Raw genomic sequence first — 12,692 nt, forward strand, 5'->3', positions numbered from 1 at the left:
AACTGACATTACCCAGGCATCTTGATTGTCTTAACAGAATCCCACTATAAAAATAATTGTGTACGGTCATCTCTGGAGCATCCTGCTTGAACAACAAAACAGGATCAATTCGCTCAGACTTAGTGTAGTTCTGAAAGTCAGGATTTCAATGGAGGAAAATAGATTAGCTATTTATAGACAGTACAGTCACTTACCCTAGAAAATCAAAGTCAATGGTGGAATATTTTGCTTGAATCAGAGCCCACAATCCCCAAAAGAAATGAGAGGCCTAAAGAGAAAATAATCGGTGAAAGATTATTAGCTTAATGTTCTGTAAAACAAGTATATGTTAAAAGGAATGAGCAAAATGTGCTTGTCTGAAGGACTATTCTATAATTACGAAAATAGAGCCAAAAATGTAATTTTATAAATTAAAGATTTTGTTCTAAAAATGTAAGTTTTCTGAAACCAGATACCAGCAAGTCTGTCTATGAGTCTAATGCTGTCAATGAGATGTGTAGAAAAAACACCTTGACGTGGAAATCACTTTCTAGAAAGGGTCTTGTTCAATAGCATTAACAAATGACCTATGCTTCAGTCTGATAAAGAGAATTCCAGCAGCGTACAACCATTACAAATCAACACACTTGTTTGATTGTTTCAGATATTAGATATTATTTGGCACCAGAATGCTTCACTTTCCAGTGCTGCTAATGAGACTAACCATTTAAAACTCAGCATTTCCATAAGGTTCAAATCTATTCTTCCTGTTAAAGTTTAGATAAGCAGTTTGTAAGCATATGTTCAATGTCAGACTGAAGCTATGGATTACATGAATTATACGGTTGCTAATGTGTTTTAATAAACATTGAAACTTGCATGCTGTGGCCATCAGCTTCACAATCCCCTTGTGAAAGATGCATATGATTTCTGGACCACCCATGTTGCAAGTGACACATCATACCTCTATTTATGTTCTGTAAATAAAAGCTTACAATAATGACCTAAATTGTTTCCTGAAGCATCCACATAATCCAAGTATCGTACTTAAATTCCTTTACTAAGGCTGTACAGTGTGAGTGCACATCTGAAAATATCTCAAAGCACAGGCATGTTAACATCTCACTAAGACATTTATTTAAGTTTTGATCAATTTGTCTAATGGTAGCAGTTTGGAATTTTACACTAATACTCATTCATTCTAGTTCCTGTTTTTTCTAACATGACCCCACACATTAATGAAGTTTAGTCAACATTAAAGGAACCCTTATTTTTTAACTTTTACAGTATTTGTACAACTTGTGTGGTCTACAGATCGGTCTTAAGCTGTTCAGTAAACAGAAACTCCCCCCCTCACCTCCCCCAGCATTAATATGTACAAAGTTTAGAGCTCATGAAACAATGCTATATAGTCTCGGGGGGGAAAAAGAGTTATATAGCTGCAAATCTAGCTTTACTAATTGAAGTGAATGGGACAGCTGAATATAATTACCACACGTGGCACTAACAGCGCTAACAACAAATGAGCAGTATTTTCTAAAAAAGACTCATCTAGTGGAACATCCTCTCGGAAAGCCAACCAAAATTCCTCACTGTAACTACCAGCCTTTGCCAGAAAATTGGAGAAGCCATGTCTAGATTAGTCAGATATATATGGGCCAAGAAGTCAGAAAGAGTACTGGAATCAGAAGGCCAAACCAGCTGTCCAGAGTTGCACATCCACTGGCATACCAGGCATTATAACTACACTTGTAAAGACTTTATTTTAGCCTAAGTAAACGCAGGGTAAGAGGCACTACTGCCATGACACCTCATGCTGTCATCTCCTATACATAGCATGAACAAGCCTGGACAGTACTTAAACTGGACCAGGGATAATTTAGAGCTTTAAGAAGTGGTGTTGGGAAGTCAGTTCTAAGCAATATTTCAGCACTGTGATAGCAGATACAGCTTTTCAGAGGCAAATCAGTGGAAGGAGAGGAAGGATGGAAGAGCATCTAGGACCAGAGAGCCAAACATTCAGCTTCTTGCTATACATCAAGACATGAGTGTCCTATGTACAGTCTTCAAAGTATGTTTGATGCAAAGAACTTCAGTGTTCCTTTTATTTTTCAAACACAGAATTTGTCTTTGACAAATTTTATTTACTGAAAAGTCCTATATACACACACTTACGTTACAAAAAACCCCCAAAATCAACATCAAACTCTTGAGGCAAAGCCACATTAAACTTTCCTCAACATTTACAAACCAGAGTGCTAAAATTATAGAAAAATCAAAAACTGATGTTGATTTGTTGAGGAGGAGGAATAGCTCAGTGGTTTGAGCATTGGCCTGCTAAACCCAGGGTTGTAAATTAAATCCTTGAGGGGGCTATTTAGGGAAGTGGAGTAAAAATCTTTCTGGGGATTAGTCCTGCTTTGAGCAGGGCGTTGGACTAGATGACCTCCTGAGGTCCCTTCCAACCCTGATATTCTATGATCAACACAGGGTGACTGATTTCAAACTATCGAGTTAAACCTTAATGCTATTTAGAAAATTTCTATGGAAAGACACACTTACTGCTCCAGATACATGTTACACAGTTCAATATTCTATTACTCAGATTCTTCAGTTCTCAAATTAAAAATAATCTAGGATAAGGTCTGGTAAGGCTCATTTCACTCCATATGGGGTCAGTTCAAATCCTGATATCTATTCCTCCAAAGCCAGGAGGACTGGGGTGTGTTGAGAATCTATCACACCAGCCCACCTTTATTGGCCAATATGAAAGATCCCTCCATGACTTAGGCCTGGGCTACACTAGTGGGGAGTGGAAGGGGGTTGAACTAAGATATGCAACTTCAGCTACGCTATTCACGTAGCTGAAGTCAAAGTATCTTAGTTCGACTTACCCGGCCGTCCTCACGGCAGCGAGTCGAGCGCTACGGCTCCCCCATCGCCTCCACTTACTCCTCCTGCTGAGGTGGAGTACAGGCATCAATTGATCACATCTAAACGAAATGTGATAAATCGATCCCCGATGCATCGACCACTACCCACTGATCTGGTGGGTAGTATAGACGTATCCTTCTTCCTTGAGACTGAGAAATCTCTCAATCAAATTGACTTTACTTATACTACTGCTTGAGGGAAGCTATATCCTATGAAGAACAGTTGCTCCTCCACAGAAGATGATTAAACATAGGAGTGAAAGGAAAGTTTGCAGTGAACTTAAACATGTTGCTTCTAGATGATGGATTTTAGTTGGCTTTACCTCGTCTCAAAGGCCCTGCCCTACGGAATAAAGCCACTAAATGTATCCAGATAGTAAAGGCCTAGCAGTGAGTCCATTTACTTTCTGAAGATCTAAACTGAGTTAGTCTAACACATAAACAAATAGAAATTGAACAATATTCATTGCATAATGGTTTCCATCAGTAATAGTAAGAAAAGCTGACACTTCTATTGTATTGAAGATTTCCTGCAGGTACTGCATAATCTGAAAACTGCAAGTTCCTTGGGACAGGGAACTCCGTATCATTTGGCTGGAAAGTCGTAAGCATACCTGGGGTGTTGTATGTACATTAATAATCTTGAGAAACTTACCAGTGCAAATTGATTGACTTGCACATATAGGACTTCTACCTCTTTCTCAGTAACATCTGTACCGAAACCTTTATATTCCTTGTATGCCTCAAGGTAAGATCTCAGCCACTGCTCTTGTAATTCTCTATCTGGATAAAGACTGTAGTCTACCTCACTCACTCCTTCAAAAACAAAAAACAAACAGAAAGAATTAACATTTTTTTTTTTTTTTTAAAAGTCAGACGTTTGACTTCAATTATAACCTATGACCTATGCTTTTCAGAAACTTTGCAAATGTGTACCATATGTAAACTAAATATGAACAGATTCGGATACGCATATCAATGAATATCCCTCAAATCAAAATGAAAAACTAAAGAGGACACGAAGATTCTGTGCTTAAATATTTGACCACTGCTAACATACATGTATATTTGTGGTCCGGTATAATCTGAACATCAGAAAGTTACAAGTGTATGGGGAAAGTCTCATGAAAATAAAGCATCTGTATTATGAATTTTTTCCCCAAAATCTTCCCAGGGAAATTCAAAGAGAGCTATAAGTTCTAGTGAAAGAAGAAAATAGATTTGGATGCAATCTGAATCCTTGTTACAAAACATGAGACATTCAGGTATACTTATATTTCATCACAAATTAAGCTAATATTTCAGAAAGAAATGTATTCCTTACACAAAAGGAACCGAACCTACTCAATCACGACCCGATTCCCTTTCCTTCTCTCTCTTTGGAAAAGACCGTTACTCACCTTTGTAACTGTTGTTCTTCGAGATGTGTTGCTCATATCAATTCCAATTAGGTGTGTGCATGCCGCGTGCACGTCCGTCGGAAGATTTTTACCCTAGCAACACTCGGTGGGTCAGCTGGGTGCCCCCTGGCGTGGCGCTGCTATGGCACCGAATATATACCCCTGCCGACCCATCCGCTCCTCAGTTCCTTCTTGCCGGCTACTCTGACAGTGGGGAAGGAGGGCAGGTTTTGGAATGGATATGAGCAACACATCTCGAAGAACAACAGTTACAAAGGTGAGTAACCGTCTTTTCTTCTTTGAGTGCTTGCTCATATCCATTCCAATTAGGTGAATTCCAAGCCTTACCTAGGCGGTGGGGTCGGAGTGAGATACTGCAGCGTGTAGAACCACAGAGCCGAAGGCTGCGTCCTCTCTGGATTGTTGCACCAGGGCATAATGAGAAGTGAAGATATGTACTGAAGACCACGTAGCTGCTCGACATATCTCCTGGATGGGTACTCGAGATAGGAAGGCGGCCGATGAGGCCTGAGCCCTGGTAGAATGAGCGGTAATATGTCCCAGAGAGACATGAGCTAGATCATAGCAAGTACGGATGCACGCCGTTACCCATGACAAAATTCTCTGAGAAGAGAGAGACGGGTAGGTCTTTCATCCGATCTGGCACTGCCACAAAAAGTTGGGGCGTTTTGCGGAAGGGTCTCATTCGGCAATGTAGAAGGCGAGCGCCCTACGGACGTCAAGGGAAATGCAACTGCTGTTCTCTACGAGATGTATGCAGTTTGGGAAAGAAGACCGGGAGGAATATGTCCTGGTTGAGATGGAAGGCCAAGACTACTTTAGGGAGGAATGCTGGATGTGGACGTAACTGCACCTTGTCTTTGTGGAACACCATGTATGGTGGGTCCACCATGAGAGCCCGAAGCTCAGAGACTCTCCAAGCCAATGTGATGGCCACAAGGAAGGCTGTTTTCCATGACAAATACAGGAGCGAGCAGGTCGCCAATGGCTCGAATGGAGGAGTTGTAAGTCTCGTCAGGACCAAGTTGAGGTCCCAGGAAGGGGCGGGGCGTCGTACTAGGGGGTATAGACACTCCAAACCTTTGAGGAACCTCGAGACCATAGGGTGGGAGAAGATGGAGTAAGTACCTTCTCCGGGGTGGAAAGTAGAAATAGCAGCCAAGTGCACTCGCAATGATGAGATAGCGAGGCCTTGCTGTTTAAGATACCAGAGATAGTCCAATATAGTGGGAATGGGAACCTCTGTGGGCATTACATTTAGTGTTTGACACCAGCAAGAAAATTGCTTAAACTTGGCCAAGCATGTAGACCGGGTAGAAGGTTTCCTGCTACCCAGGAGTACTTCTTGCACTGGGGCAGAGCAACGTAACTCCAGCTGGGTTGATCATGCAGGAGCCACGCTGTGAGATGGAGGGATTGCAGGTCCAGGTGGTGAAGCCTGCCATGGTCCTGAGTTATAAGATCCTGAAGCAGGGGCAGAGGGATCGGGTTGGCTATCGAGTGGTCCAGCAACGTGGTGTACCAGGGCTGTCGGGGCCACGCAGGGGCGATCAGGATCAGGTGAGCCCTGTCCCTGCGGAGCTTTAAAGAGAACCCTGTGCACCAGTGGGAAAGGTGGAAAGGCGTACAGCAGCTGGTTCTTCCATGAGATTAGGAAGGCGTCCGATATCGAGCCTGGGGCGAGACCCTGGAAGGAGCAGAACTTCTGGCACTTCCTGTTGTCGCGGAAAGCGAAGAGGTCTATGTGGGGAAAGCCCCACTTCTGCAAGATGGAATGCAGAATGTCCAGGCAAAGCGACCACTCGTGAGACCGAAAAGATCTGCTGAGATGGTCTGCCAGGGCGTTCCGGACTCCCGGGAGGAACGATGCTACAAGGTCTATCGAATGAGCTATGCAAAATTCCCACAATTGACAAAGGGGGGAGGATTGAGTCCCTCCCTGCTTGTTTATGTAGTGCATGGCTGTTGTGTTGTCGATAAGCACTGAAACACAACAACCTTGCAGATGTTGTAGGAACGTCTGGCACGCCAGGCAGACTGCTCTCAGCTCCCGGACGTTTATGTGCAACGCTAGCTCTTGAGATGACCAGAGGCCCTGCGTGCAATGATGGTCTAGATGAGCCCCCCAGTCGAGAGACGACGCATCCGTTGTTAGGGACAGCGAGGGCTGCCTCGGATGGAACGGCAGTCCTGCACAAACCAGGGAGGGTGTTAACCACCAGTTGAGGGAGTCTAAGATGCTCGGAGGAATGGTGACCACCATGTCTATGGTATCTCTGCCTGGACGGTACACTGAGGCGAGCCAGGTTTGAAGAGAACGCATGCGTAGTTTTGTGTGCTTGGCTACAAAGGTACATGCGGCCATGTGACCAAGGAGGCTCAGACAGGTGCGAGCCAAGGTCGTCGAAAAGGTTTGGAGGCTTTTTATAACAGAGACTAGTGCCTGAAACCGGGGCAGTGGCAAGCAGGCTTTTGCAAGTTTGGAGTCTAGAATGGCCCCAATGAATTCTATTCTTTGAGTGGCCACGAGAGTAGACTTCTCTAGATTGATCATCAGGCCCGGTCTCTTGAATAGGTCCGTGATGATGGCTACGTGCTGGGTGACCTGGGCCTCGGAGGTCCCTCGAATAAGCCAGTCGTCTAGGTAAGGAAACACATGTATTCGTCGACGACGGAGGAAGGCGACCACTACCGCCATGCGCTTTGTAAAGACATGAGGGGCCGTAGAGAGGCCAAACAGAAGGACTGCAAATTGGAAATGTTGGTGGTGCACCGTAAACTGTAGGTACCGTCTGTGCGAGGGATAAATAGCAATATGGAAATATGCATCCTTCATGTCGAGAGCAGCGTATCAGTCTCCGGGATCCAAGGAAGGGATAATGGTCCCCAGGGATACTATGCGGAACTTCAACTTCTTTAAAAACATGTTGAGTCCTCGCAGGTCCAGGATGGGTCGAAGACTTCCTTTTGCTTTGGGGATTAAGAAATATCGGGAGTAAAATCCCCTGCCCTTTAATTCCTCTGGTACCTCCTCTATAGCTTCGATCGAGAGGGGCGTGCGAACCTCTTGCCAGAGGAATTGCTTGTGACAGGGGTCCCTGAAGAGGGACGGGGAGGGGGGGTGAGAGGGAGGGGGCGAAATAAATTGGAGGTGGTATCCAAATTCCACCGTGCGTAGGACCCAATGATCCGAGGTTAATTGGGACCACGCAGAGAGGAAGGAGGAAAGGCGGTTGGAAAACTGAAGGGGATCCTGGGGAAGGACTGGTGCTCTGCTCTTGGGCGCACCTTCAAAAGTTCGCTTTCAGGCCCGTCGCTGGTTTGGCGGGACCGGTATTGTGTCTGCCTTGGGACCCAGGTTGTCGTCTACGGTTCCCACGACCGCGCCTTCTGCCAAAGTCTTGTCGCGGTCTGGGTGGGGGGTAAGGGCGCTAAGGTTGGCTACGGAGGGACCTCCGTTGGGTTTGTGGAGTGTGCAACCCAAGGGAACGCATGATCACCCAATTGTCCTTAAGACTCTGTAGCCTAGGGTCTGTTTTCTGGGAGAAAAGACCCTGGATGGTGTGTTGCAGTTCAGGAGGTAGACCTGACACTTGCAGCCACGAGATCCTCCTCATCGTAATTCCCGAGGCCACGGTTCTGGCTGCCGAATCCGCAGCATCAAGGGAGGCCTGCAGGGATGTCCACACCACTTTCTTTCCTTCCTCGAGAAGGGCTTGGAATTCCTGGCGAGAGTCTGGTGGGACCAGCTCAGTGAACTTAGCCACCGACTGTCAGATGTTATAATTATATCCACTGAGCAGGGCCTGTTGGTTCGACACTCTGAGTTGGAGGCCCCCTGCAGAGTAGACTAAGTCCCAACAGGTCCATCCGTCTAGCCTCCCGCGATTTTGGGGCGGGGGCTTACTGGCCATGGCGCTCTCGCTCATTGATGGATTGAACCACCAGACAGCATGGAGGAGGGTGGGTATATAGGTATTCATACCCTTTGGAGGGTACCATATACTTTCCACCCCTCTGGCCGTAGGAGGGATAGACGCCGGGGATTGCCAGATTGTGTCCGCTTTAGCTCGGATGGAGCGTATAAATGGCAAAGTCACGCGGGTTGGGGCATCCGCCAACCGTATGTCTATCACCGGGTCTTCAACCTCCGGGACCTCGTCCACCTGGAGATTGATATTTAAGGCGACTCGCCTCAAAAGGTCCTGGTGAGCTCGGAGGTCGATAGGGGGCAGGCCCGAGGAGGATGTACCGGCCACTGCCTCGTCGGGTGAAGAGGACGATGACAGACCTGGTACCAGTGGTTCCTGTAGGGACTCTTGGTCCCGAGGTACACCAGGGTCTGGGAGGACCTGAGGGTCCGGTGCCTGAGGAGAGTGATCTGTACCCGCTGGAGGGGGGGCGGCTAACAGTGGCCTCCGGTGCGCAATGTTCCGACGGGGAGGAACGTGATGGTACCATGGTTTCGCCTTGGGCCTGGTGATATGCCCAAGGTGTCCAAAAGGACCACTGATGAGGATCTTGGTCTGGACCTTGAGCCTCATGGAGAACCCGGCTGTGTGGCTCTGAATCGGGATAGATGGCACTATCAGTGTGCGATGATTCAGACGCGTGCCTCGATGGCCATGGCGGAGCGGAGTCCGTTTGAGAATAAGCCCTGTCTCTAGGGTACCGTATTTCGTGCCGCACCAGAGAGCGGTACCAGGATCGCGACCGGAGCAGTGCCGGGAGGTCGACAGGGATCTTGACGCTCTATGATGAGAGCGGCTGCGGTGCGAATGGTGCCGGGAGCTGGACCAGTGCCTGGAGTATCGGTCCGGTGAGCGGGACCTCAAGTGGTGCCGCGAGTGCGACTGGTACCGAGGAGGAGATCGGTACCAGGACTGTGAGCGGCGCCTGGATCTGGAGCGATGACAAGATCGAGAACGTTGGCGGGACCTCGATCTTGAGTGCTGTCTGCCTGAGGTGCCGATGGAAGGTGGTCTTACCATGGCAGGCTTGCCTGTCGATTGAATAACCCGCACTGGCAGTGCCGAGGGTTGAGGCAGGGCGGGCTCTGTTAACGCAATAAGTTCCCTCGCCGTAGCAAATGTCTCTGGCGTAGTGGGAACGAGAAGCTCTACCGAGGCATGTGCCGGGGAGCTGTCATGCACTGGACTCGACAGCTCTTGCACGGCCGGAATCAACGGTCCAGACATTGTCGGTGCCGTGGCAGTTAGTGGTGCCAGGTGGCTCGACTTAGATTGCTGCTCAGACTGCAGTGCAGATAGTGGGGCCGCAGGAGCTTTAAGCCTCTTGGCACGCGGGGAGAGGGAGCGGTGCTGGGCCGGTTTCTGGGCCGGTGACAGCTGGTGCTGAGCTGTCTTCGCAGTGCCGGTGCTCTCCGGTGCCAATGAGGCACTTCTCCCCTGCGCGGATTGTCCGGCAGCCGGTGCCGAAGGTGGAGGAGTGAGGGCTGCCTAAGACAAAAGTCCTGTTCCTTTTTCGTCCGTGGCTTGAACAATTTGCAGATCCGGCACTTGTCTGCAAGGTGGGATTCCCCCAAGCACTTGAGGCAGGAGTCGTGGGAGTCTCCCGTGGGCATCGGCCGGCGGCAGGCCGAGAATGGTTGAAACCCGGTGAGCCAGGCATGGGCCTGGGCACGGGGAGAGGGAAAGGGCTAATCCCCGAGCCTCTGAACTATATACACTAACTATGTTTACAAAAATCTATTAACTAGAACTACAGAGAATAAACTATATATACAATAAGTATTAGAACGAGTGAAAAGCTAGGGAGGTGGAGATCAGCTAAGCTGTGCTCCACTGTTCCAACGACCGACACGGGCGGTAAGAAGGAACTGAGGAGCGGACAGGTCGGCAGGGGTATATATTCGGTGCCATAGCGGCGCCATGCCAGGGGGCGCCCAGCCGATCCACCGAGTGTTGCTAAGGTAAAAATCTTCCGACGGACGTGCACGCGGTGCACACACACCTAATTGGAATGGATATGAGCAAGCACTCGAAGAACTGTGAAGTTTCATTTGTGTCTATTGTCTAACCTTATCATCATCCTTGATCCAAACCCTACAATTTTGCCTTATATACTACTGCCTCTGCCTCAACTCCTCCCCCACACCTTCCTCTGTCCCCTTGACTAAGTTCAAGTTCTCTGGAATTCGTATTCTGCACATGGTAAAATATACTCTTCTGTGTATAAGAATGACACCACAACACTTCCATTTCAGGATCCAGTTCAACCTTTTTAAAGCCCTCCTTGGATTTGCTCCTGTTAAGTTCCTGACCTTTGTCAATCTCTGCTCACCCAGCATTAGCCCTATGCAATATTTACTCACTGGTGGTAGAAAGCGGTTCTCTGCATTTTTTACCATGTGTTAAAAACGTCTCCCTACAGCACTCCTTCACCTGAAATCTTGCCTATACCTCTTCAAGAACAACGGGCAAGATTAACTCTAAAGTGTTTGGGGGACAATTTGTATAAAATGCTCAACAAAACAAATTGTACAAACAGGTTCTAAGAGTAAGCTACATTGTCATCAAGGAATTAAGAATTCTGAAAGTGAATTACCATGACCACTTTAGAAGTACACAACCTGGAAAACACTATGACAAATAGATCAAGATTACTTAAACTTTTTGAACTGTATTTACATTGCTGTACTGTAATCATTATGGTGGAATTCCCACTATAACCCCATTCCCAAAGTAAATAGCATACAGGGTAAGAAAAACAGGAGTACTTGTGGCACCTTAGAGACTAACAAATTTATTTCAGCATGAGCTTTCGTGAGCTACAGCTCACTTCTTCGGATGCACAGAATGGAACGCACAGACAGGAGATATTTATACAGAGTCTACTCAATTGAGATGAGCTAGCATCAGTGGATGATAGCTCATCTCAATTGATTAGACTCTTCCTGTTGGTATGCATACTTCCACCTTTTCATGTTCTCTGTATGTATAAATATCTCCGGTCTGTGTGTTCCATTCTATGCATCCGAAGAAGTAAGCTGTAGCTCATGAAAGCTCATGCTGAAGTAAATGTTAGTCTCTAAGGTGCCACAAGTACTCCCGTTCTTTTTGTGTATACAGACTAACACGGCTGCTACTCTGAAACCTGATACAGGGTAAGGTATGTCAGGCACACCTATTTAAACTCTCCAAGATGAGAGTACTGTTGAGGGACATTCAATGAACTAGACAAGCCACTTTTTTTGCAAGTATAGTCTTTCCTATGTTCTTAAACCTTAACTTCTCCCTATCATACAAAAATCTGCACATTAGCTTTGATTTCTGTTCTGCTCTTCTCAGTTTGTCAAAAATCAAGTCAAAGCCAAGACTCAACTGCAAGTTGTGCAAGGAATCACAAGACTGTCATTTGGCAGTAGAGCTTATTACATATGAAGGCCACTGTGAATTTTCCACACTGTATCTGCACTGGGAGGGAAGGAGCATCAGTGCCCCTATGATATTGTTTTTAATACCACAGAGAAAGGATGATCTCACAGTTAAGGCAGAACTCAGGAAGTTGGCAGTTCTAAGTCTATTTTTGGCTCTGCCAGACTTCTTACATGACTTTGGCAAAGTCACAGCCTTCCGACATCTTAGGCTGTGTCTACACTACACAGCTTTTATCAACATGGCTTTGTTGCCACAGCCATGCCACTAAAAGTCGCATGTTGTAGCTGCTGTTTGTTGACTCTCCTGCCGACAAAAAACTTCTACCCACAACGAGTGGTGTTTGCGCTGTTCACACTGGCATTTGCTGTGGCAAAACGTGTGTCTTTCGAGGGGCACAGGGGCTAACACTTCTGAAAGACAAAAGTTTTGCTGTTCAATTGCCAGTGCAGACATAGCCAAAGTTTCCACAACTGCAAAGTAGGGACATAACTAGCCCACCCCACAGAGATTTTAAGTTGAATTCATCAGTGACCGCAATACATTTTTGTGACACTTTCCTAGGGAGCCCAGGACTGTGAGTCGCCTTGTTATCTGCTTGCCACCAGCGAGAACAAGATTTGCCTGTGCTCCCTGACCTCACCAGTCTGTTAGGAACCCAAAATATTTCCTCAGGCTATACCAGCCCTTACTTTGTCTTGCCAGTTATCAGTAGGTGTACCCAAGCTCCACTGAAAGAGTCCCTCTGTAGTATCCAGCCCTTATCATAGGACACTCACAGAAACTACCAGCTAAGATGCTCCCAAAGGATCAGTGTATACCAGGTTGGCTGGTATACAGGATCAGATTCTTTATAAAAATCACAGAACTGAAATATAGGCACAGTGAAACAATCATAAGTATATTATCAAAGATTAAGATTTAAGAGATAAGGCTAATAAGTGTAAATGGAAATGGTTACA

General features: G+C 46.6%; 1 protein-coding gene across 1 annotated transcript in view; it reads right to left on the reverse strand.

Moving 5' to 3' along the window:
- The window catches only part of ETNK1 (ethanolamine kinase 1), a 54,857-nt gene that overhangs the window by 5,796 nt on the left and 36,369 nt on the right, over positions 1-12,692 (reverse strand). Inside the window, exons 6-7 of the mRNA XM_050969163.1 lie at positions 3,568-3,728; positions 195-268 (exon numbers count right to left, since the gene is read on the reverse strand). Of these exons, the coding sequence (XP_050825120.1) occupies positions 195-268; positions 3,568-3,728 (235 nt within the window). The remainder of the gene's footprint in view (positions 1-194; positions 269-3,567; positions 3,729-12,692) is intronic.

Source organism: Gopherus flavomarginatus, chromosome 1 (assembly GCF_025201925.1).
Source record: "Gopherus flavomarginatus isolate rGopFla2 chromosome 1, rGopFla2.mat.asm, whole genome shotgun sequence".
Lineage (NCBI taxonomy): Eukaryota > Metazoa > Chordata > Testudines > Testudinidae > Gopherus > Gopherus flavomarginatus.